Here is a 26,078-nt window from a genome sequence, read left to right as displayed (position 1 = left end):
AAGCTATGGTACAATAGACTTCACAAGTTTTAATCAAGTGATTTTTGTAAATATACTGTAAAAAGAAGTGTAATCGTAGAGAAATTTTGTGGCTTATTTGTTTATGCAAATAACACAGAGTGGTGGTTTTCTTTCTTTTTTGTCACTGGAAGAGTGGAAGAGTATAATGTGCAGATTTCTTCATACTGCGAAAGCTCCTCTTCACTGTTTTTGAGTTGTGTTTGTGTAAATTCCATTGCTTAACAGTGATTAAGTTCTGTGTAAAAAAATGTCTTCCTCTCATTTATCTGCCCCTCCTCCTCACTCCCAAACTCTCTCTCTCTCTGTCCTCTGCCTCTGTTAAACAGGATGCTGCTTCTCCGTTTACTGCGGCAACAGCTGAGGTCTGCTGCCTGAGTTTTCTTCCGACCTCAGAGAGTTATAGGGGCAGAAAGGAAGTTTCTGTGTGATTGTGCAAAGGCAAGGGAGAGTATGTAGTGTACATTTGTGAGAACGAGGAAAAGAAAGGAAGTTAAGAGAGAGAATGAAAGAGTATGGAATGCTGTGATGTCACCAGCTAAGTCATAACACAAAGGCAACAAGGACACACAAGCACTCTCTCTCCTACTTAGTAAAGTCTGCCGTGGAGCGTCCGCACCCAGCTGTGAGTACATCTTTTTTTCCCCTTCTTTCCAACTTTCCTTCTCTTTTCCACCCAATCTCTCTCTCTCTGCATTTCTAGTTCCTGTTCAAGACATTTAATGCAGTTTATTAAATATGTAGGGAGTCAGACATCCTCTGCTGTGTCTCAGTTACTATTGTAGTGGCAGTTTGTTTTTAGCACTCAGTCTCTGTGTGTGTTGTGATCTGAGACTCTCTCTGCTGTAAATGGAGCTGTCACTCTCTAAAAAAGGGTACATGCCAAGCTAGTTCAGTTGTGTCCAAAATGAGAAGAGAAGTGTCTTGTGGGATTCTGAAAAGAGGGGCTGCTGAAAATAAAATCAACTCTATTTCCATGGAATCCCCCCACTCAGGCCTGAGAAACTTACAACCGTGTTTACACACATGTTATTTTCTGATTTATTTACGGTTAAGCCTTTATTCTTGTATCCATCGTAATTAGTATATTCTAAGTAAACTAAGAGATGTATGTTCTTTTTTGCAGTTCTTTTGTGGTAATACTGGGAGTGCTGCTTACTCTTGCCATTTTGTTCAATTCAGTTTTGACTTTTCTCAACTGCCTGAATTAAATATCACCCACAATTAAAATGGACTTGTGCAAATATAAATGAAAATATTTCTGTCGCAGTGGATGTTCAGAGTAAGTGTTTACATGACCCAAAATTCAGATTTCTGAAATATTAGGTTAACAGATTTACCAGACAACTACATAATCAAAATATGACTACATTGCCAGATAGCTATCAGCACTGAATCGATGCATTCAAATTACGTTGATCTCCGACGTTGGTCTAACATCACCAAATCATGTTGAATCAACGTCGTTCAACGTCGATCATAAAATTGATCTAAATAATTTGTTTTTAATCCTATGTTGAAACCAGTGTCCGATCTGATTTTCAGGGGCATTTTTTATGTTCATGAGGGCCTTAAATATATAATAAATAGTCTTCAGATTCATAATAAGAACTATATCAGATGTTATAATAAAAAGAAGCATTCCTTACATTTTTCACCCCCACATTTGGAATGTCAGGTGCAATTTTGTCACTTTTGGTGCATTTTCCCCCTTAATTTCTGACACTGGTTGAAATTATGTTGATATTTTGTAATCCTTTTTTTTTTTTTTAATTTTAGATATTAATAATAAGAATGTTCATGTGCATATAAACAGTGTGTTTTAGTAGAAATGACAGTGTGGAGCTTTTTAGCAGGCAGGTAGGCGGGCGGGCGTATTATTTATGCACTTTTGAAATAACACATCATGCAAAAAGTCCCAAACTGCATGGGAAAAGATAGAGCAAGCTAACAAACTATAAAAGTGAGAAGATTGTTACCAGATGTTTTAATGTATTATTTCTCCTGAAAGTGTATCCAGTTTATGGAGGCTGATCAGTGATGAGAGCGTGTGTATGTGGTGAAGACACGTCATAGCAGCGGGTTTGAGGACCAGGCCGGTCTTCACCATTGTTACCATCATCATCATCATCATCCTTGCTTTTACGGACCATTGCTGAACCTTAGAATATATAAAGGACCACCACACACAAGGCCATGCTGCAGCAGATCTTGAAGGATATGTACATCGACCCAGATGTGCTGGACGCTCTGAACGAAGAACAGAAGAAGACCCTCTTCCTAAAAATGCGTGAGGAGCAGGTGCGACGCTGGAAGGAGCGAGAGGAGAAGCTGGAGAGGGAGCCACTCAATCGCAAACCAAAAACAGGTGGGCCTCTGGTTTTCTTACTCTAAATCTAGTGCAGTTTAGTGGGGAATAATATAGAGTGTGTGTGTATATATATATATATATATATATATATATATATATATATATATATATATATACTGTATATATTATTATTATTACTATTGTGGATATAGTGTATTATTATGATTTCTGAGTTTGCAAGAAACCATGCAAAGTGTAGTATTTAACCAGTGCTAAAATATTCATCTTTATCTATTATGATCATTTGTAGTACAAGAGCATATTGTTGAGTTTTATTAATATAAGAGCATATTGTAGAGGGACAATCTCCTTGAAGTAAAATTTCTTGTTCAAGGGCACCATGGTGATAGGGCCACTCATCAGCAATTCACAAGATCATTCATCACCCGCCTAAGGTTTGCACATAGTGATTTTGATTACTAGTGCAGATCTGGTACCACTGTGTGATCACAGCTCTCTGCAAGTCTGTTATTGCTTTTCTTTGCTAGCTTTAACTGACTTAATATGGTCAGGAACTTGGTGTGGCACTTGACTCAGCCAGGATGAAATAGCTGAGCTGATAGAAATCAGTTCAGCACTGGTGCGTACAATGTGTTACTGCAGGTTTCATGGAGAACATCTTGTGACACTACAGTAGGTTCCCAGAGATGGACACAGAAGATTGAATTCCGGAAAATGCTCTGGAACACAGGAGTAAATATGTCTGGCCCATGTGAATGTGTACAGATGAGATGAGAGCAAGTCTATAACATCTACGTCACTGACCAGAAACTGATTCCAGTTTTTCATTTCATTACGAGAGCAAGGGGAAGTCAAGCCCAGAGACTCTCCACTCCATCCTTCCCTAACTATTAATGGGATACTAATGGACAATTCACATGCCCAGTGAACGTTCAGCTCAGCCTGACAGTGCAATATTGAAAACGGACAATCAAAAACTGTGTTCGCACATTCATGTCAATACAAAGTTTTTGTTTTTCTGAATTTAACCTCTTGTTCCCACACATACGTCACTGATATGAGACTTCCATGAGAAGGCCAACTGTTTAAAACAGCTGAGATATGGGAGGAATGCATCTGAGAGATAGAGGGTATCTTTTAAATGGCAGAATAGCTGTGAAAAAGCATAGAGAATGAAAAATGAAACTTTGCAGTCTGATGTTGAGCTAAAGTAACACCATGTACTAATTTAAACTGGTTAGATGTACAAATGGCTCATGGAATCTGGCATGTCAGCATTGTTATTGGAGGAGCCTGAACGTTTATGGAAACCTCTGCAATAGTAAGTCTACTAAAAAAAAGCATAAACGACAGATTTACTTTATCATCCACTTAAATGGGGCTAGACAAGCCAATGGGGTAAAATAAAATAATTTACTCACCCTCATCTTCCTCCAAATACATATTACTTTTTTGCTTCTTCTGTGCAACACAAAAGGAGATGTTTGGCAGAATGTTCACTCTCAGTCACAATTCACTTTCAATGAATGGAAAAAGATGTGAACTACCAGTAATTTTCTCCTTTTGTGTAGCTGTACCATAGAAGAAGAAAACAACATACAGGTTTGGAACCCCATGAGGCTGAGTGATTTATGACTTTAAATATAACCCTTTAAATATGGCAGAGGCTATTTACACTAAGTATAAATAGCATCCAAAAGCATGTTGCACTAAGTGTAGATAATGGCAGTTACTACTGTATTTGCACCCCTAATTAAATACATTCAGTATATGTGTATCACTAGTGTGTGTTTATTGTGTATATTTAGAGTTCCACAGATACACTGCACCATCCCCTACCCATAAATCTAGCCTTAACCATACCTTACAAAAAATAATCATGGTTTTACTTCAGTAACTATAGTATCGCCATGGTATTTTGTAGTAAAATCATAGTTACCACAAATTAAAACATGGTTACTATTAACACCATATTATCATAGTAACACCATGGTTAAGTGCATTAAATCTATGGCTTCTGCCAAAAAAAAACATGGTTGCTACAATATTACTATAGTAAAACCATTGTTAATTTTACCCATATCAAACCATTCACCATACTCCCTGACCTTCACAGTGACCAAATAACTGTAAGGAAATCAACATTTATATACATCTGTATTTATTATTATAAGTAGTATTAACCCCAAAATGTTTATTATCTCATCATTTACTCACCCTCACGCCATCCCAGATGTGTACGACTTACTATCTTCTGCAGAACACAAATTAAGCTTTTTACAAGAATATTACTGCACTGTAGGTCCTCACAATGCAAATGAATGGTGATCAGAACTCAGAAGGTCTAAAAAGTACATTAAGTCAGTATAAAGGACTCCAGTGGTTAAATCCATGTCTTTTGGAGTGATATGATTGGTGTGGGTGAGAAACGGATCAATATTTTAGTTTACTACAGTTTTTACTGTAAATCTACACTTTTATTTTCACATCCAGCCACCTACTGGTTGTGGTTGGTCAAAGGTGGAGATTTATAGTAAAAAGTGACTTGTTTCTTACTCAAACCTATCAAATAGTTTCAGAAGATATGGATTTAACCACTGGAAGTCATATGTTTTACTTTTATTTCTTTTGTCTTTTTCTGACCTTCTGAGTTCTTGTCACCATTTACTTACATTGAATGGTACTACAGAGCTGAAATATTCTTCAACAAATCTTCATTTGTGTTCTGCAGAAGAAAAAAATTAATATACATATGTGATTGTATGAGGGTGAGTAAATGATGAGAGAATTTTCATTTTTGGGTGAACTATCCCTTTAAAGGCAATATGAAGAGTTGAGACAGGAAACAGGATGGGGAAAAGTGGGGCAAAGGGGGAATCAAACCTGGGTCATCCGTACAGGAAAAATACATCTACAGTTCAGTGTCATTACACACTACACAATTGAAGCGTTTTTTCTTTTTTTTTCTTTCTCTGTGTTTCCACTTGACTATTGGAGTGCAAATAGCCACGCTGTGTGGCAGGTGCTATTTACACCTAGTGCATCCATTCGATGAATTCAATCTTTTTAAAATAGAAGTCATCCAGTAAATATGTGCAGACCGCTGAAACGTTAATTTGACCTGACATATGCCTAACTCCAGGAGGAAGTCTTCGTTGTCCAATAACAAAGCAGTTATTATCAAGTGCCAGAGTTACAGACCTCAGAATAGAACAGTGAGTGCTCTATCTGACTGAGACAACTGCAGCTTTTCTTGCAGGTCAATGGCTTCCCTAAGATAAGAATACTGATACAACGTCCTGAAGCATAACAGACATTATTCAAGGACACTGTCTCTCTTTAAAGCCTGTTTAATAGACCATTAAGCCCCTTATTATGTAGACAATAGTTACAAATTATGCAATAAAATCCTTAAAGATTCAAAGTTCTTTATTGTCAAGTACAATAATATACAATAAATAAAACCATAAAATGAGTGTCTGAGGGCATCCTGACCCTTACATTTTGGGTGAATTGGCTACACTAGGCAGAGGAAACTGTTCTGTTACTGACCTAGTTTTTAGTGCAAGATGGGAAATGTCAACGAGGCAAGTTCCATTCCCTCAAACAGATGACTGCCAGCAAAGCAGGAAGTATGCAAGAAACACAGGCACTGAAAACACACCGGGGAGGAAGAGACAGGGAGAAAGCTGGAGAAAGATTATACTGTAAATTTGAATATCAACAGTTGATGATGTGCCTTTGTGTTTGTTGTTTGATCGTGTGGTTTTGATTTGTTGCAACATTTGTTAAATTTTATGTGGATTGTTACATGTTATAATTGTTGTTTGATTATGGTGGCACATTTGATTATGGAGAGATACAAATAAAGTATGATTATGATAAGTTAAGGCTACGGAGGTGAACCAATCGGATAGAAAAAAAACAACAGAAAACAGATCTTTTCATTTAGATGCTTTAGCCTATATGTTCAGTTAAGTAAATAGACTTATTTTCACATCCAGTGATGTAGTATATCAGATGTAGCATTATAACTATTAAGAGAATGTGTTCTCTAGCTCTATAGATGTGTCCCATTTTTAAAAAATGCTATTACTTTTTGTTGCCATCACGTCCTGTAAGGCCTAATCTGGACAATACATTTGTGTAAAAACAGAGTCTCTTTCAAGGCAAGTCAGTCCACTCAGCGGCCATCTTTGAAATGCTCCCATGCAGCTATTTCCATGGATATATGCGGCATAAAAGTGCAGCCCCTATCTTCCTGAATAGGGAAAGACTGAAATCTCCAAAATGGGTGGTCAAGATTACGATCAAAGAACATATATCAAATCAGCAGTAAAATCTGAAATAAATGGTTACATGTACAGGCAAAGTAATAATAAATATATACAAAGATATGTGCTGATAAGACTAGTCCCATTGTTAGCCTAGCCCAATGTCATGGGGTCACTTGCAGGAATCATGAGTAAAAGGTTATACTGTATGTGTCAGCAGTGCCTGCAGCTGTAACTCTGTACGTGTTGTGTGTTCTCTGATTGCTAGCATATTGGTGTTTTTTGTAGAATTATTTGCATTAAATTGATTCCTGTTTTTTGTGTGCTACACAATAGAAATGAGGGAGACAGAAAATGAGAGGTGTAAGGCTAAACCTAACCCTATTTTCCCTATTTGTAATGAAATAATTTAATTTATCAATACCATATGTGTGATTTATTTACTATTAATTTAATTTATGTTTTTAAAAAAACTTGCTGGTCAGGTTTCTGTGCCTAAGGTGAAATGTGATATGTGTAATGAAACATATATTTATAAATTACTAAAATGGCTTTAGTTGTTTGCTGTTTTAGTAAGTTTGGTATGACATGTTTGTTTAGTCCTGACTGGGATCACAAGTGTTTCAGACAAGCTGTTAAATTGGACTGTTGTACTTTTAGTACAAGGTGTGCAAGAAGAACCAGTTCATTCTGTAAAGTGTTTTCTTTTCTCTCTCTTACACAATTATTCCTCAAAAGGAGCTTTCACTTGTGTCATATTCATAACACTGAATTCCAATTTTCTCTTGCCCTTTTGATCAAATGAACAGTTTTCCCATGTCTGTATGAAATCCTATTTAGAATGCATCACTTCAAAAGTATTTATGTTTCAACCAGGGGCGTAGACACGATTTGATGTTTGGGTGGAACTCCAAAACATGGATGGGCCTATAGGCAAATTTAACTTTAAAAAGGGTAAACCTATAAAAGTACCTCTTAAAGGTAATTAACTGCCATTTTCCAACAGATTAGGGCCCACATAATGCATTTTCATGTTTTTTCTGAAATAAAACTTTTATTTTTAAATTTACACCTTGTAGAAATCACAAAAATAACATTGGAAGGTTAGGAACATTTCCCTTGAGGTCAGCTACCTTTTTTTTTTTTTTATTGTTGTTTTTGTTTTTCTTATTTTTGATTTTCTCCCCAATTTGAAATGCTCAATTCCCAATGCGCTCTAAGTCCTCATGGTGGCGTAGTGATTCGCCTCAATCCGGGTAGCGGAGGATGAATCTCAGTTGCCACCGCGTCTGAGACGTCAATGCGTGCATCTTATCACGTTGCTTGTTGAGTGCGTTACCACAGAGACGTAGCGCGTGTGGAGGCTTCACTCTATTCTCCGCGGCATCCACGCTAAACTCACCACGCGCCCCACCGAGAGCGAGAACCACAAGTTATAGTGACCATGAGGAGGTTACCCCATGTGACTCTACCCTCCCTAGCAACAGGGCCAATTTGGCTGCTTAGCAGGCCTGACTGGAGTCCCTCAGCATGCCCTGGATTCGAACTCATGACACCAGGGGTGGTAGTACCCAGGCCCCAAGTCAGCTACATTTCTAATATAAATGCTGCCTTGTCACTTTTAGATAATGATTGTGAGTTGGGAGGTGTGTTTAACTTTATGCAGTGCTGCGCAGACTAATCAGTGCCAGATTGAAAGCAGTGCATGTCTGTCATAAATTGTGTCCGACTTGAGATGGCACAAACATCGCCTCACTATGATGTAAAACATCAAAGTACCGTTAAAAACTCTCACAAATCTGTGATGTTTATATCATGTTATATTATGTTTATCATAGTAATATCATGTTTATTCATAAAAAGACAATCAAAATGATAAAAAAATAAAATAAATATTGACTCCTTTTTTGTATTAAAATAATGTACGATTTTATTGGTGTTTTTCTTGTAAATGCAGCAGGCACTTTATTAAGAAGCACATAACCTTTTCAAATAAATAAAAGGTTATGAAATAATGTTTCTAGTTGTCATTTTTAAAATTCAAACCCATGTATATCTGAATTCCAAGAAAACAAACATTGCGTGATCTGCCATGACTGATGTAGGTTCTGCATGCGACAGGAAGCACAAAACTGAGCCGGTGCTTGACAGTTCTCTTTTCAACTCCTCCCCCGTCTGCAGCTGGCAAATCTCACCAATCGGTAAAGCAAGGTGAAGTCACACCTGAAGTCACATATTCTCATTCGCAGGGGCCCCCTTTTCAATATTTTTCATAAAAATGTGACCAACTCACTCATTGCTCTTCTCCCCAGCCTCTTAAATGTTTTTTTCCTCCAGGATACAAAAACCTTTTTGGAGTTAAAATTGGCTTTAAAGTGATGTTTGATGTTATACTAAATTGTACACTGAGTAGGTGGGTAAGAGTCCCACGTCTAGCTTCAGACTTCCTACCATATCCCTTCTGAAAAGACCAGCTGATGAATTTTCACGCTGCTCTAAGCTGGTTAATGCTAGTTTAGTGCTTAAGATTTTTCACCACCAAATCTCGGCTGCTGAAGCTGATCGGCCAAGGAAGTCGTGCTTGTTAAGTTAGTTAAGAAGCCTGATAGGGACATGCACACCAGCATCCAAAATTCTTCCAACCCACTCAAAGTCTCTCTCTTCCTCTTTCTTTGTAGCTCGTGGAAAGAGTGTGAGCTGGCTGCTGGGACGAGACGGAGATGTGCAGGTCAATGTCATCGGTGAGGTGGATGAACTCAAATGCTCCAAGATCATCTATTCAGGGTTTGGAGAGAGAAAAACTCCCAGCGTCCTCAACAATTCATAGTATGGACACAGTTTCAGTTCGAACACTGATAAAAACACTAAGTAGTAGAGCAATATGTCATTTTTAAAGAGCTTGCTACGCTGCAAAACATTATTTTCATACACACCCTCCAAACACCCTTAAAACAAGAAAAGAAAAATTGTTTTGTTGTGAAGATTGTTCATTCATTCATTCTATTAAGACTGATTATGTTTTTGCATGTCTTGTCATGTCTTCTAGCAACCAGCCCGGCACTTTGAAAAGCAACTTGGTAAACCAAACATCAGCAGAACCTGTACGATCAGGGAGAGAAAATCTTCCACCCAAAGTGCATTCAGGAGTCCAGCTGAACTTAAAGGTGTGTTTTACATGCACACCTCCACATCTGCTCAACTCTTAAATTGGTTCCACTACGTTTTCAGGTGTGTGTGGGGGTGATTGTGTGTAGGTAGGTGACCTTCCGGTTACTGCCATTAATCTCGGACACAGCCGAGGGGCAGTGAGACAAACTTTCTCTACAGGGAGAGTCATCGTTCAACAGCCAAATAAATCACTACTTCCATCTCTCCCTCTTCCTTCACCTTCCTTTCCTCTTTCCTCCCTTTTTCATTCCCTTCTGCTCCATTATTAGTTTTCATCCTTTCAAAAAACCTCTCGATTCCAACCCACATCTCCATCTTTCAGACACAGCAACTCTTATTGCTCAGTTCTTCATGGCTCAATCTCTCTGCTCCTGTATCAATATGTCTGTTTGCGTGTGGTCAGTTGGCTTCAACTGGGTTCTAACCCAACAGACAGTCCGTGTCCAGCCTTCGAACAACTAACATATAGGAAATATGCCAACTCAGGACAAATCTTCACTTGTAAAGTAATTTTGTGGGGTTTTTAAAACTGTAACAGATTTAAATGTGTTTTTAGACATCAGAGATGTCTATCTAGCAAGTGTTTACATAGAAATCAATTGATAAACAGCGCAGATGGATGCAAGATTGCATTCTGTGTGAACGGTGCCTAATGCAGTATAAATAGGCAGTGATGTTTTGCTACATTAGTATGTTTGTGTATCATGGAAAATAAGTGTGTGTGTGTGTGTGTGTGTGTGTGTGTGTGTGTGTGTGTGTGTGTGTGTGTGTGTGTGTGTGTGTGTGTGTGTGTGTGTGTGTGTGTGTGTGCGCGCGCGCGCGCGTGTGTGTGTGTTCTCGTCCTCTACCCAGGGTCTACACTTAAGTGCAAGGAGAAGATCTTGTCACCTTCTCTTAATTGTTACGCTTTGGTGGGGGTGGGGTGGGGGGGGGGGGGTACAATTGTGCTAGGGTTTCCATGGCAACACCGTGCGCAGTGAGCGCACTCCAGGGAGGAAATGTGCTAGCCAGTAGCACCACACTATGATTCTCCACTGGCTAAACATAAACGTCTGTCCCTCTACCTCTTCATATGTGACTCACTGCTGCCAATTAGTGATGGACCACATGAGTCACACAGATACCAGCACAAATCCGTTTGAGGGCCCTCACGTTTTGCCTGTCAAGTAGTCAGGATTATTACATAAATCTATGTCATAGTTAAAACCGTAAAAGAGATGCCATTTGTCAGAGGGAGTGAAGAGTTTGTGTCCCCAGTCTGAAATCTTACTTTTGTTTTCACAGGAGAACTATGGCAAAGACTTAAGGACTGTGGTGCCTCCACAGGTGTGTATTGGTATTTCATCAAATATGATGTGAATGAGACCTGTCTTGCAACAGGATACCTTTTAAACTGAAGTAAAATATGTTTCATATGTCAATTTTTTAAATGTCTTATTCAATGCTTAGGTGCCAGTGAATGAAGAAAAGCTGTCATTAACTGTAGAAAATGTAAGTACCATGTTTTGTAATGTGCTTACTGTAAGATGGGGTGTTTTCAAAGCCATAAAGTGTGCCATATTGCTATAAAAATATAATGTAAAACAAAATAACATGTTGGTAATGTTGTTTTGGACACTGCACCGTTAGAAAATGTTAAGAAAACTAGAATATACTTCATGTGATAACATCTAAATGGTTATGTTTTAAGTCACAAATAGTGTTTGAACATTAGATTACACTAAAAACAAAATGTTTAAGATTAAAGTTAACTGAACCTTTTTTCAGTGTGCCATGGTAACACCAAGATAGTCTGCTATTTACATATTATGGTAATGAATATGGTAATGGTGTATATATAAAAATACTATGGTATTTCCTTCTGATGCCATTACTGACAATGGCATCAGATTTTTCCTCTGTACCTTTGTACCTGTAAGGTATACCACAAAAAATATGTTGTTTTTACAATTTACCCTTACGTTACAGGTGCATTCTCATAGTGTTTGGCATGAAATTACAACTATAACCAATAGATGGCTGCAGAGGTCTACTCATTTGTTGAAGCTTAAAAAGCATACTAAACTATGTTTTATTGAAAATATAAAAATGCAGAAAGTTTTTTGTGAGGGTTAAGTTTAGGGTTAGGGGATGGAATCTATAGTTCGTACAGTATAAAAATCATTATGTCTATGGAGAGTCCTCATAAGGATAGACGCACCAACATGTGTGTGTGTGTGCGCGCGCGTGTGTGTGTTCTCCATTATGGATGAGTTATGGTCTAGCCGCTTCATTTCTGTGTGTTTCATGCATTGTGGCTGATTTTATTTGACAAGTTCTATAAAAATGTTTTTTTTATTCCTGTTTGTGAGCATGTGCGTTCCGCATTGTAGATGTGTTATGGTATGCACCATTGTGGATGATTTATTGATTTTATTTGACGAATAAAAAAAATGCTCTGTCTTATAGTTTCACCCATTCATTTCCTATGTGGTGTCCAATTTGACCCCGAACACAATGTGTGTGAGTTTTTTTGTCACACCACCAGAATGAGATGAAGGAAACCATGTTTTTTAAAGAAGCAAAGTTCAAAAAGGGTAATTTTTGACCCCAACACTACATAAGGGTTAATAGTATTTAAGAACATATATGTGGAGTTAATAGCTATTTACAGTAAAACACAGTCAATAACCCTAAAAAGAGCTAAAATCTCTCTGAATTCTTAGAACAACTAATTAAATGCTCCAATAAGTTCCTTTTGACCAAACAATCAATTATTCAAGCTCAAGGATTTATGGGTATTCCCCACAACCTCAGTTCTGTATTTGATTTTTTGAGTTAATAGAACTTAAAATCTTAATTTTATGGATATGCAAGATAAAGTTCAAGGATTATTTATTTACTTAATGTAACTCTAAATTAAAATTTATATTTTGTGTTTTACGCATTAATAAAATTAAGTAAATCTAAAAATAAAAATATGTACAGTACATTTCTGAGTAGAAGCTATTTATTTTTATATGTCATTGTTGTTGAGCCAACAAATGTTTTAGTTTTTTTCAAGTGTAATGTTGCAAATGCAGTGGACCCCAATGCTACAGGTAACCTATTGCATTTGACAGTTAGACAGTTGTGGAATGGTAAAAAGTGTTTTTTTTTTTTTGTGTGTTTATACATATGTTTTTTCATGGAATAAGAAATCCGTTTCATCTCTTGGATTGAAGAGGATATATATTGGACATTGGATTTGCATGCTATTTGACCACAGAGAGCTCATTTACTCCAGAGGCTGTTGGAAAGTCCCAGGATCTAACAGCCGCTGTTCATTGACACCACTGGTATTAACACTGAGCATATCAGAAGATTAACATGATTTGCCTCCCACTCTCTCTGTGTTTATTTTATATTTTTATGTTCTGCATTTGCACCATCATCCATCCTGCTAATAGCAACACTAAAAATGGGTCACTCTGCCATGACTCTTCCACTTGTCTACACTGACAGCAACACAACAACATTCTAATTTTGCATCCCACACTTGTAGTGTAGACTTTGTGCCGGTGTAAAGGAATGGCCTTCTCAGATTGCCGGTGGACTCTCTTGGCTCTCTGCTCCGAGAGAAGAGGAGTGTTGAAGGTCGGAGCAGCTGTCCTTGTGCTCTCATCTTGAAATCTTCTTACCCTCAGCTGTCACTTGTTTGTGTGCATAAATGTAAAACAACTATGTTGTTTTGACAAAATATGTGTTGTCCAAGTGTACAGTAGTCACTGTGCAGTATTTAAAAATGTGTTTCAATTACAGTTGAGTCCAAAAGTTAGAGACCAATAGTAAAAATGCTTCTATTTAAAAATTTTTAGTTTAATACAATTTTTGTTTCTTACAAATTATATTACAAGCATAACATTTGTAGTGAAAGTTTCAGTGGAAAACCTGTTGATCCATGTTAACCCAGTGTGACTTCTGAATGTTTCAAAGAGCATCTTGTGTGCCTCAATGGAAGAAAGGAAATCTCACCTTGTTTAAAAAGGAGATAACATGTTCATTGTTGCAATATGCTTATTTGATTACTGAACTACTTAACTTTTTGTAATAGCAATTCTGTTTTAAATCTTTCAATATCTTAGAACTTTCCAGATTTAAATTATATTTTGAATTCCAGGTTTTCAATGTGATCTCAAACGTTTAGACCCAACCGTATGATAGGGGAAATGTTCCGGCAACAGCTTGTTTAAAATGCTGACCGGGAGGCTCTGCAGAAGGAGCGAATGGAGCATTGTTCTCAGTGTGTGGCCTGTGTGTCACAGAGCATGAGGACGGGGTGTGTGTGATCTGCAGGAGAACCTGAGAGAGTCCAGGGGCTGATTTAGGCCCCAGAGTTCTTTAAGAGCAGATGGTTGATAAAGTTGATCAGGGAATTCAAATGTGCGAGACGGCGCGCCTGTCAGTCACAGATGGATGGGATTGTGGGACCATCCCATGGGGTCTGTGTAGGGACCTCTCTTTCCCTCTTTTTTTCCATTGCTCTCGGTTTTCATCTCTCTTTTCTCTCTCTCATACACACTTTCTCTCCCTCAATTCCCACAAGCCCCTAGGCAGAGCAAGTCCTTGCACAACACACATTTCTATTCCATCTTTCTTATTACATGTAAATGTGTAAACACGATCCGTGCTTGTTACTTTCAAAGCATGCAACATCTGCTGTTTTTCTCTGGCTGAACCACCAGAGGGTTTTTGATATGTTTATTTAGGTTTAGAGACTTTATACTGCCCGACAAAGGCAAAATGCAGTAACTATGCCAACACTTAAACCAAGAAAATGTTACTTGGTTTTAGTGTGGCTTTTATAGTTACTGCAATTTTCAAGCTCTTTTTTTCTTCTTACCATAGTTAAGGGATAGTTCAGCCCGAAATTGTAATTCTCTTTTCATTTCCTCACCCTCATGAGATCCCAGATATGTTTGATTGTTTTTATAAGAATATTTCAGCTCTTTTAGAATTTTACAAGAATATTTCTGCTCTGTTGGTCCTCACAATGCAAGCGAATGTGTACCAAAATATTCAAGCTCTGAAAAGCACATAAAGGCAGCATAAAAGTAATCCATATGACTCTGGGGGTTTAATCCACGTTTTCTGAAGTGATATGATAGGTGTAGGTGAGAAACAGATCAATATTTACAGTGTGTACATGTTTTTACTATTAATTCACATCCCTGCCCAGTAGGTGGTGATATGCACCAAGAATGCAAATCACCAAGACTAAAAGAAGAAAGTGAAAGTGGAGATTTATATGTATTACTCTATTTGTTACTTTTATACTGCTTTTATGTGCATTTAGGAGCTTTAAACTTTTGGTACCCATTCACTTGCATTGTGAGGACCCACAGAGCTGAGATATTCTTCTAAATATTTTAATTTGTGTTCAGCTGAAGAAAGAAAGTTATACACATCTGGGATGAGGGTGAGTAAATGATGAGAGAATTTTTATTTTTGGGTAATCTATCTATAGTCAAACCAGTCTGTCACAGGACAGATCATAGTCTAAGAGACTCGATATACCAATTTTTTTTTCAAAATGTGTACTTACTGTGTTTGCATAGTAGAGCTTCAATGGGTGATGTGGATGCTGCACACCCATGTCCAACTAAACAGGCTTTGGAATAAAAAGTGGTATTTTTTGTGATATTATTTGTGAAATTAATTTGTTTTAGTTAAATAAATATGATGGCCACATAGTAAACAGACAAGAGAGTGAAAAAACTGTTTGAGTGTGATTTGCCCAAATGTTGATTAAGACATCCAAGGATTAATCCTGGGTTGCTGGAATCTGAAGGCCCTCTGGCTTCTCCCTGATATGATTAAACTTCATCCAGAAGCCTCCCATCTTCACCCTAAACTTGCCCCAAAGACTATTTCTTAAAGCAAGGGAATATCAAATGAGCAGTCTAAACCCATTGTGGCTTTGACTTAAGGCACAACATAGGATTACCATATAATGATTGTATGGTGTTTGTGTTTACCTTAACACATGTTCTGTTTAAGGTCTGAGAGACCTCGGGGACTGGGTAGCTCAGCAAGTAAAGACACTGACTACCAACCCTGGAGTCGTGAATTTGAATGCAGGGAGCACTGAGTGACTCCAGCCAGCTCTCCTAATCAACCAAATTGGCCCGGTTGCTAGGGAGGGTAGAGTCACATGGGGTAACCTCCTCGTGGTTGCTATAATGTGTTTCGCTCTCGGTGGGGTGCGTGAGGAGTTGTGCGTGGATGCCGCGGAGAATAGTGTGAAGCCTCTACACACACTATGTCTCTGTGGTAACGAGCTCAACAAGCCACGTGATAAGATATGTGGATTGACGGTCTCATATGCAGAGGCAACTGAAATTCGTCCTCCGTCACCCAGATTGAGGTGAGTCACTACGCCACCACGAGGACTTAGAGCACATTGGGAATTGGGCATTCCAAATTGGGGAGAAAAAGGGGAGAAAATCCACACAAATAGGTCTGAGTGACACCAGGACCATTTTAATAGCTTGTAAAAAATCCTTAAAGGAATTTTTCACATTTAGGTTAAGTTATGCTCAATCGACAGCATTTGTGATATAATGTTGATTATCAAAAAATAAAATTGTGGTTACAGAGGGGCACTTTCAATGAAAGTGAATAGGGCCAGTCCATAAAAATTAAAATTTATTCATACAAATACATAAAATCCATACAATTAAGCATGCTAACTGTATCTGTTTAAAAGTATATCTAATATAACAACTTTGTTGTCAAGAAAATAGAGCAGCGGTAAACCCTGTTATCGGATATAATTTACAGATAATTTACAGATTTTGAAATGTTGTGTAATTAAGTGTTTATGGACTGGCCCCATTCACGTCCATTGTAAATGCCTTAAAGGGTCCATTTAGCGTTATTTCCTTGATCTTTTGACATATAAGAGGTCATTGTACTATAAACAGAGGTGGGTAGAGTAACCAAAAACTGTACTCAAGTAAAAGTACAAATACTTAAAAAACATTATATATATATATATATATATATATATATATATATATATATATATATATATGTATTATTATTCAAGTACAGTAGAAGTAAAAGTACTAACTTAAATAATTACTTGATTGGGAGTAAGAAATTATCCAATTAAAAGAGTTAAATAAAAAGAATTTAAATGACATAATAGACATTAACTCCCCTATATTCCATTACATAATAAACATTTAACATGTATTACAGAAATATTATTATTATTGGAAATTATGTCATCATCCACCATCGAAACCTGTATGACTTTATTTCTTCCATGCAACACAATAAGAAGATATTAGACAGTCACCATTTACTTTCTGTGAATGTGTTTTTTTCTGCCATATTTTGAAAGTGAATGATGACCGAGACTGTCAGTCTCTAACATTCTGTCTAACATCTTTAATGTTCCACAATTTTACAGAAGGTCACATGGGTTTGGAACAAAATGAGGAATGTGAAATGATGACATAATATTCAATAATGGCCAAGCTATCACTTTAAAGGTTTAGTTCACCCAAAACTTTAAATTATCTCATAATTTACTGTCACGATTCCCTTGTTGTCTGCCCTGGGTTTCACTTGTCATTGTTAAATGTACTACACTTCCCAGAATCCACCTGCCATCACCACTGCCATTTTGTTCATTGTTCTCACCTGTGTCTAATTCAGTCATCACTCCCTGGTTATTTAAGCCCTGCTTTTTGTTCACTCCTGGTTGTTCGTTGAATGTTGTCAAGCCTGATCTGTGTTCCCCTGCCCGAGTTCTTAGTTTATGTTTGTTTCCCCATCGAGGGTTTTTCCTTTGTGTTTGTTTTGTATTTTGTTAATAATAAAGAAGCCTGCATTTAGATCCTCTCTCCTCGCTGCCTCATTCGTAACAGAACGAACGACCTACAATGGATCTAGCAGGGTTCCTCATGGAGCTGACACAGGCGGATTTGTCTGTCCGGGAGTTCTCCTACTTTTTCACCAACGTGGCCAGTTGTACCGGCTGGGATGACCACACTCTGAAGGTGGCGTACCGGTTCGGTGTTCCCAAACACCGGTGGTGGGAACTCCCGGAGACTGCACCTGGCGGGAGTACGTGGGACTCATCTTGGAGGAGTTCAGCTGCCGGGGAACCACCTCTCCAGATCCCAGCTCCGCCTCTGGGCTTTCCTCGCCAGTCACGGTGAGTGAGCCAACCCCACTCCTGCCGTGGTCAACGAACCAGCTGCTAACTTCATCCGCCGGAGGAGGAGAAGAAAGGCCTCTGCTCTCCAGCCTCCGCTAACCACGGCCAACCAGCCAGCGCCTGTAGCCCCCGATGTCAGTGAGCCAGCGCCTGTAGCCCCCGATGTCAGTGAGCCAGCGCCTGTAGCCCCGATGTCAGTGAGCCAGCGCCTGTAGCCTCCGATGTCAGTGAGCCAGCGCCTGTAGCCTCGACGTCAGTGAGCCAGCGCCAGTAGCCTCGACCGTCCAAGAGCCAGCGCCGAGCTTGCCATGAGCTCGCCTCAAGAGCTCAGTACCCCCGAGCTTTCCAGAGCTCCGCCTCCCGAGCTTTCCAGAGCTCCGCCTCCCGAGCTTTCCAGAGCTCCGCCTCCCGAGCTTTCCAGAGCTCCGCCTCCCGAGCTTTCTACGGTTCCTCTCCCAGAGACTCCTGAGCCTCCCTTGGCTCCGCCCCCTGAGCCTCCCTTGGCTCCGCCCCCTGAGCCTCCCTTGGCTCCGCCCCCTGAGCCTCCCTTGGCTCCGCCTCTCAAGCCTCTCGAGCCTCCCAGGGCTCCGCCTCTCAAGCCTCTCGAGCCTCCCAGGGCTCCGCCTCTCGAACCTCCATTGGCTCCGCCTCTAGAGCCTCCTACGGTGCCACCTCCATCGGCTCCGCCTCCAGAGCCTTCCAGACCTCCGCCTCTAGAGCCTCCTACGGTGCCACCTCCATCGGCTCCGCCTCCAGAGCCTTCCAGACCTCCGCCTCTAGAGCCTCCTACGGTGCCACCTCCATCGGCTCCGCTTCCAGAGCCTTCCGGGTCTCCGCCTCTAGAGCCTCCTACGGCGCCTACTTCCACGCCTCCGCCTGCAACGGCTCCACCTCCCACGGTTCGGCCTCCTGAACCTGTCCTTGCCCTGTGGCCGCCTTCCAGGCCTCCTGAACCTGTCCTTGCCCTGTGGCCAGCTCCCAGGCCTCCTGACCCTGTTCCGTCCTGTGGCCTCCTCCCAGGCCTCCTGACCCGTCCCTGTCCTGTGGCCTCTTCCCAGGCCCCCTGACCCAGTCCCTGTCCAGTGGCCTCCTCCCAGGTCCCCCAAACCTGTCCTTGCCCTGTGGCCAGCTCCCAGGCCTCCTGAACCTATCCTTGCCCGGTGGCCAGCTCCCAGACCACCTGAACCTGTCCTTGCCCTTTGTGCCCCCTTGGACTGCCTGTCTGCTCCCTGTGCCTCCTTGGACTGCCTGTCTGCTCCCTGTGCCTCCTTGGACTGCCTGTCTGCTCCCTGTGCCTCCTTGGACTGCCTGTCTGCCCTTTGTGCCTCCTTGGACTGCCTGTCTGCCCCTTGTGCTCCCTTGGACTGCCTGTCTGCCCCTTGTGCTCCCTTGGTCTGTCTGTTTGCCCCTTGTGCTCCTCTGGTCTGTCTGTTTGCTTCCCCCACTCCTTGGACGATTTTTTTTTCATTTATTTTTTCTCTGAGGAGCGTTTGGAAGCCGCTCCTTTGAGGGGGGGCTATGTCACGATTCCCTTGTTGTCTGCCGTGGGTTTCACTTGTCATTGTTAAATGTACTACACTTCCCAGAATCCACCTGCCATCACCACTGCCATTTTGTTCATTGTTCTCACCTGTGTCTATTTCAGTCATCACTCCCTGGTTATTTAAGCCCTGCTTTTTGTTCACTCCTGGTCGTTCGTTGAATGTTGTCAAGCCTGATCTGTGTTCCCCTGCCCGAGTTCTTAGTTTATGTTTGTTTCCCCATCGAGGGTTTTTCCTTTGTGTTTGTCTTGTATTTTGTTAATAATAAAGAAGCCTGCATTTAGATCCTCTCTCCTCGCTGCCTCATTCGTAACATTTACTCACCCTTATGCCATCCCATAACTCACCCCGTCTTTCTTTTTTAGAAGATTTTTAGAAGAATATTTTAGCTCTGTAGGTCAGTACAGTGCAAGTGAATGGGTGCCAAAATGTTATGCTCCAAAAAGCACATAAAGGTAGCATAAAAGTAATCCATAAGAATCCAGTAGTTAAACCCATATCTTCAGAAGTTACATGATAGGTGTGGATGAACAGATCAATATTTGTCATTTTCTGCTAGACATTCTTCTCCCTGCCCAGCAGGGGGTGATATGCAAGAATGTGAATCACCAAAAACACATGAACAACAATATAAAAGTGATCTGTTTCTCATCCACAAATTCTCATATCACATCGTTTTATAAGATATCGATTTAACCACTGGAGTCTTATCTGTTACTTTTATGCTGACTTATGTGATTTTGTTTAGCTTTAAAATGTTGCCACCCATGCAATTGCATTGTATGGACCTACAGAGTTGAGATATTCTTCTAAAAATCTCCATTTGAGTTCATCAGAAGAAAGTCATATACATCTGGGGTGGCATGAGGGTGAGTAAATAATGAGAATTTGAATTTTGGGGTGAACTATGCCTTTAAGGGCTCTTGTCAGATCTGGATGAATGTGTCAATAAGAAGAGAGGTTTGGAATTCACCAGGTGCGATATATGGATTAACCGATCCCGTGAAGGTGTTGTTACACGTAGTCTGCCACTGCGAGGACGATCAGCAATCCTTCCTGTCTCCCTGCAGCGCTGTCTTAGGCGTCTCACAGTAGGGACATTGCAATTTATTTCCCCTGCCAAATCTGCAGTCCTCATGCCTCCATGCAGCATGCCTAAGGCACGTTCACGCAGATGAGCAGGGACCCTGGGCATCTTTCTTTTGGTGTTTTTCAGTTTCAGTAGAAAGGTCTCTTTAGTGTCCTAAGTTTTTATAACTGTGACCTTAATTGCCTACCATCTGTAAGCTGTTAGTGTCTTAATGACCGTTCCACAGGTGCATGTTCATTAATTGTATTGGTTCATTGAACAAGAATGGAAAATATTGTTTAAACCTTCTACAATAAAGATCTGTAAAGTCATTTGGATTTTTACAAAATAATCTTTAAAATACAGTGTCCTAAAAAAGGGACTTTTTTGCTGAGTTTATATAATGCTGAAATATAAACCAAAGCAAGATCATGTTTTATCAATGCCTACATTATCTATTTCATAGTTTTTATAGATCTGCATTGATTCTTATTTCAGTGTAGTTACCGTTTTCATTGTTGAAAGAATTTAGATATTTAGTTCTGTACAGCAGTACCGTCGCTCTCTAAACGGCGAGTATGCAGCCTGTGTAGGGCACCAACCCTGGTTGCGGAACACTTGTTCTCTACTTTTTTTCACTTACCCACAATGCACTCTTATCCACAATGTACTCTAATTTCAAATGTACATTTGATGTACACTCATGCTCCTTGTATATGTTAGCGTCCGAATTCACTCACTCATTTCGTTCACTCACTGCTGAGATATAGTGCACTCACTGTCATTCACTATATCCATCTTATTTTTCAGCAGAACTATGGTGCCGCCATTATCAACCTTGAATGTGGACCTTTTCCGGTATTAGCTATTTTAGTGTTATGCTACTTATATTACAGGCTGGCAGTATTTGTCATCATATTATTACCATTAATTATGATTTTGATAAACGTATTGGTTTTGAACGCATATAGTTTTACTCTATATCACATTTTGATATTGTTTTATCACACTGTTGCACAGGCATAATGAATGAGAGATCAGTCATCCACGCCATCTGACATGCCTCCACAAACTTTACACAACCAGCAGCAAGAAGAACGTCACTGCCTGCTTTGCAAATGCTGCTTTAACTTTCTTTGCACCAAAACTGCATTTAGTTTCATCTTGGCAAATTAATAAACACATTTTACTCTCCCTTCTTGTCAGAGAGCATTCTCTCATTCTTAGCAGTGTATAGTAAACAGACAAGCAGATCTCACATTCAGCATGACTTATGAAACATTGCCTTTAGAAATAAACAAATAAAGGCATCATTGGAGTTTATGCAGGTACATATAAATGGAAGTTTACATGGAGACAAGAAACATCGTCACAATCTCAGTAAAGTAAGAAGCAAATTTTATTGAGTGAATGATTTACTTACTCTTTTACTATACTATGTTGAAGTTAGAAAATTAGCTGACATTAGGCCATCATTCTGCTGTACATCCTGTGGTTGTGTGACAATTTATAAACTTATATCACTGAATTCTGTTATTATTATCCTTCTGTTTATTTACATTGCGGTCAATTACAGTGGAACTTTTACACATTTGCCTGAAATGCAGCCGCTGCTTACTTCTGCATTGCAAAATAAGGTGGATAGGAAATAGTGAATGAGTGAACGATTTCAGACACAGCCACACTCTTGGTCATCTCCTTGTGTTGCACATGCCTCACTATGCACGCGTAGAAATGCTGTCAGTTCGCGCTCCAGTTGTCAATAACGCAAACGGCAGAGCAAAAGGCATTTACACTTAACTTGGATGTTTACCTGGATTTATTCAGTTAATCAGCCCAAAGTAGGTTCCATAGTTTCCAGTATCCCCGCGAGGGCATGGGGTAAATGCATAAATTCTGCTCATGATATGCGGGACAAAGCGCACTGATATATTGCATTGCATTGATTTAAAAATATACACTTAAAAATTTATGTCATAAGAGCCCAGTTACAGAATCACCCTGAAACTGACCATCACATTACACAGAAAAGCTGTGTTGCCCTAAGTTGGAGCTTCAATTTTAATCTTGAAGTATCTGCTTGTTAAATGAATACTATGCATGACGAAACTATTATTTTTTCACTGTGCGGTGTGAAGAATGTGATTGTGTCACTTTGTTTGAAAGTGCAGCAGTCTGATAGACTCGGCTTGAGTGCAGTCTGTGACAGCACGCGCAACTGTGAACTTCCTGTCGTAAAAGTCCCATTCAATAATCTCTCAATAAATTACACATTAACCAAAATTAAACCACAGGAATGGTGCCCATTGTAAAGAAGTTTAGTATAAATTTACTTGAGTGAGAGTAAAATGTACGCACTTTCAAACCTACTTTAAAATATTGTTTTTTCCAAAAGATACTCAAGTAAAGGAGTAAATGTAGTGCGTTACTACCCACCTCTGACTATAAAAAAAAACATACTGTAAGTTTCAGAACTCAAAACTTCCCACTCACTGCAAAAAGAGCATTTGTTAATATTGAGCTGCCAAAACAACTTTACTTTATGACTTCTGTAGCCTGCCTAGTAGAGGAGAGCAGAAAGAGCAGGTCAGTCAAGAGTAGAGAGCCAATCACAGCAGTGGGTGTTTAGCATCAAGTCTTATAGGAGAAGCAGCACCAAAACCTAGGGTTTCTAACAGAGGGTCAGAATGAGGGTGGAAAATTATATTTTACAAATATATATTTTTACAAATATATATTTTTGTTCAAAAATCTTGACTAACATAAGCGAACCTCAAAGGACATTAAAATAATAATAAGGCATGTCATGACCCCTTTAATACAACTGCCACTTGTGTTTGCTTGTTTGTTTGTTTTTTACATAAATGAGGGATGTAATTTTTTTTTTTTTGTAGTAATCCACATTGTCACAAATGTGGTCAACTGTGTTTAACTTGTATTGATATCAGAACATTCCTTTTGTAATTTCAGTCAGGTTGATACTTCATGACTTTTCCTAATCTTACAAGAACTGATTACATAACATAACATTTTAATTTAATAACACACTGCAAACTTCATCCAGGATAAATGTTATATTATTTACGTTAGATATAAAACTTAAAATAAGGCAATTCATTTTCACATGATACAATTCTTGACTGGTGTACACAATGTAGAAAGTCAGAGGAACATATTAAAAGAAAGTGAATAGAAATGTATAGGTTAATTTACCATTATTTTTGCATTTATCATTTATCAGGTCTCCGGAACCCCAAACATAAAGACTGTGAAGCCAGCCTCGAGAACACGAGGGTTGCATACAAGATGGTTTTAGGACAATTAAATAGCTAATTCAACTTTGGTTTATTTCTTGTCTATGGCAGGTATCCCATCATCAGCCTCAAGAGTCTACAGAGGGGGCTGAGTCAGGATGGTCAGAAGATGACTCAGCATTCTTGTCCTCAATTTGCTATCAGCCCTGTGCGATATCTTTCCTCCAGACACCCTCTTCTCTCAGTAGGCCTGCCCATGTGGACACAGAGGAAAGGATGACCAATCAGTTGCTTGATACATCCAGATTCCATCTCCAAGACACCCCCAAACCACTGACTAACAGAGGTAAGAGGCTGGTGTTTACATAGCCCTCCTATCTCTGTGTGTCTATATGTGTGATTGTGTGTTGGACTTTCTCTCACAGCTTCTAAATAATAATGAACACTACAGTTGTTGTTCCTAAGTCTAATTCCTTTGAATGAATTTATCTTTCTCCTTCTAATATGAGCATCATTTTGGTTTAATTTTAACCCTCCTACCCATTTATTATCAGAGGTGTAGTGGTAAAAAAAGAGGTGGGTAAACTATAAATTCTGGTGGACCACGACGTGGTCACCCAGTAAGGTGGGCCACTGCCTACCGGTGTATGTGTATCCTGATGACATCGCTATCATTATAGGCTATCATTTGATGGTACTACCAAGGGTATCACTGGTTGTTCCCTCATCATAGGTCACACAATCACTATTCAATTCATACATTAATCTAAGTTCTTGTTAAAGAGACCCAAGAAGGAATAATATGGTTGAAATCTATAAAGTTTACTAAATGACAAAACAGAGAGAACAAAAATATTTAAGAGAGATAGAGAGGCAGGATTATATCCAGGGCTTCCAATGCAATGCACTTGTACATAATGATTAGGGATTTGGGATTATTTTCATAGTCGATTAATCTGTTGAATATTTTCTCGATTAATCAATTAGTTGTTTGGTCTATAATATGTCAGAACAATGTGGATCAGTGTTTCCCAAAAGCCCAGGAGGATGACGTTCTCAAATGTCTCGTTTTGTCCACAACTCAAAGATATTCAGTTTACTGTCACAGAGGAGAGAAGACACTAGAACATATTCACATTTAACAAGCTGGAATCAAAGAATTTTTGCCCGCCACAATATCAACGCTGACCGCCACACGTTGATTTTCGATTTATTTTTTATTTTTTACTAAGCCTATTTAAAATCGTATTTGATTGCAGAGAGCCGCATTCGCGCAGCACTAGGCTACCTCTCCATCGTCCCTCTCTCTCTCTCTCTCTCTCTCTCACCCGTACCTCTCGCGCTCTCTCTCCGTCATGGAACACCGCTGCATAAATCTGTCCAACACAGCACTGTCAGTTATTACTTATTAGCCAGCATGCAAGGAGCCTAGCTAATAAGGAGATCTAAGTTATTGTTCGAATACAGCTGGATTTTTGAGGTCAGCACGCTGTATATAGCTGGTAGTAGTCAATATCGATGCACGCGCATGGGAAACACTGGCAGCAGCGCATTATGAAAGACTTCGTCTTAGGTTTAACAACCTATGAAACTAATAATGGACAATAAGAAACTAAAACGACATAAGCTTAATTTAAAATGGCTTAGGAACTATCTATTTAGAGGTGGATAAACGCAATTTAGAGGTGGATAAACCCACTTTGGAGGTGGGTAAACGCTATTTCCGAATTTTGGGAGGTGCGTAAACAGCGTTTACGTGCGTTTAGCCTCCACTACATCCCTGTTTATTATATCTTGGAAACATCTACTTTTAAGCATTTGTTCTTAACACTCTCGTAGTGGTGTGACCTGACTCGTCAGATATTGAGTCACTCCTAAAGCTGAACTTGCGCCATCTAGTGTGCATTATTAGGCATTACACACAATTCATCTCAATAATTTGTGTTTATGCTCTCTGCTGGATATATCAGTGAAATGGAGCATATAAACACCATTAACACTAATGTTATTTAATTAAAATATTAAATGACATTCATTATTAATAATCATCCAGGTTATGTTAAATCATTTTCTTTGTCTCTAACTAGACTTTTTTTTTTTACATTGCATGAGGGTTAATATGGCTTTATAAGATTTTATTTATTTTTCATGTGTCTTTTTTTTTTTTTGTAGTTTGTTTATCTCATTTGATGGAGTATCTTTCTGTTTGCCAAAAACTTTAATCCTGATTG

General features: G+C 39.3%; 2 protein-coding genes across 5 annotated transcripts in view; one reads left to right on the top strand and one right to left on the bottom strand.

Annotated features, from left to right (window-relative positions):
* Positions 1-26,078, bottom strand: part of LOC127624720 (tetratricopeptide repeat protein 1-like) — a 472,844-nt gene that overhangs the window by 78,575 nt on the left and 368,191 nt on the right. The window lies entirely within an intron of this gene.
* Positions 348-26,078, top strand: part of LOC127624721 (uncharacterized) — a 30,244-nt gene continuing 4,513 nt past the window's right edge. For all 4 annotated transcript variants that reach the window (XR_007968211.1, XR_007968213.1, XR_007968212.1 and 1 more), the window contains exons 1-7: positions 348-643; positions 2,030-2,386; positions 9,303-9,450; positions 9,671-9,788; positions 11,077-11,118; positions 11,242-11,283; positions 23,959-24,193. Coding sequence is in view for 1 of the 4 variants with exons in the window: in XM_052099576.1 (XP_051955536.1) it covers positions 2,215-2,386; positions 9,303-9,450; positions 9,671-9,788; positions 11,077-11,118; positions 11,242-11,283; positions 23,959-24,193 (757 nt within the window). In the remaining 3 variants the exon portion in view is untranslated. The remainder of the gene's footprint in view (positions 644-2,029; positions 2,387-9,302; positions 9,451-9,670; positions 9,789-11,076; positions 11,119-11,241; positions 11,284-23,958; positions 24,194-26,078) is intronic.

This window comes from Xyrauchen texanus, chromosome 31 (genome assembly GCF_025860055.1).
Source record: "Xyrauchen texanus isolate HMW12.3.18 chromosome 31, RBS_HiC_50CHRs, whole genome shotgun sequence".
NCBI classification, from domain to species: Eukaryota; Metazoa; Chordata; class Actinopteri; order Cypriniformes; family Catostomidae; genus Xyrauchen; species Xyrauchen texanus.
Note: the sequence above shows the minus strand (reverse complement) of the source record. Positions and strands in the feature narration are given on the sequence as shown.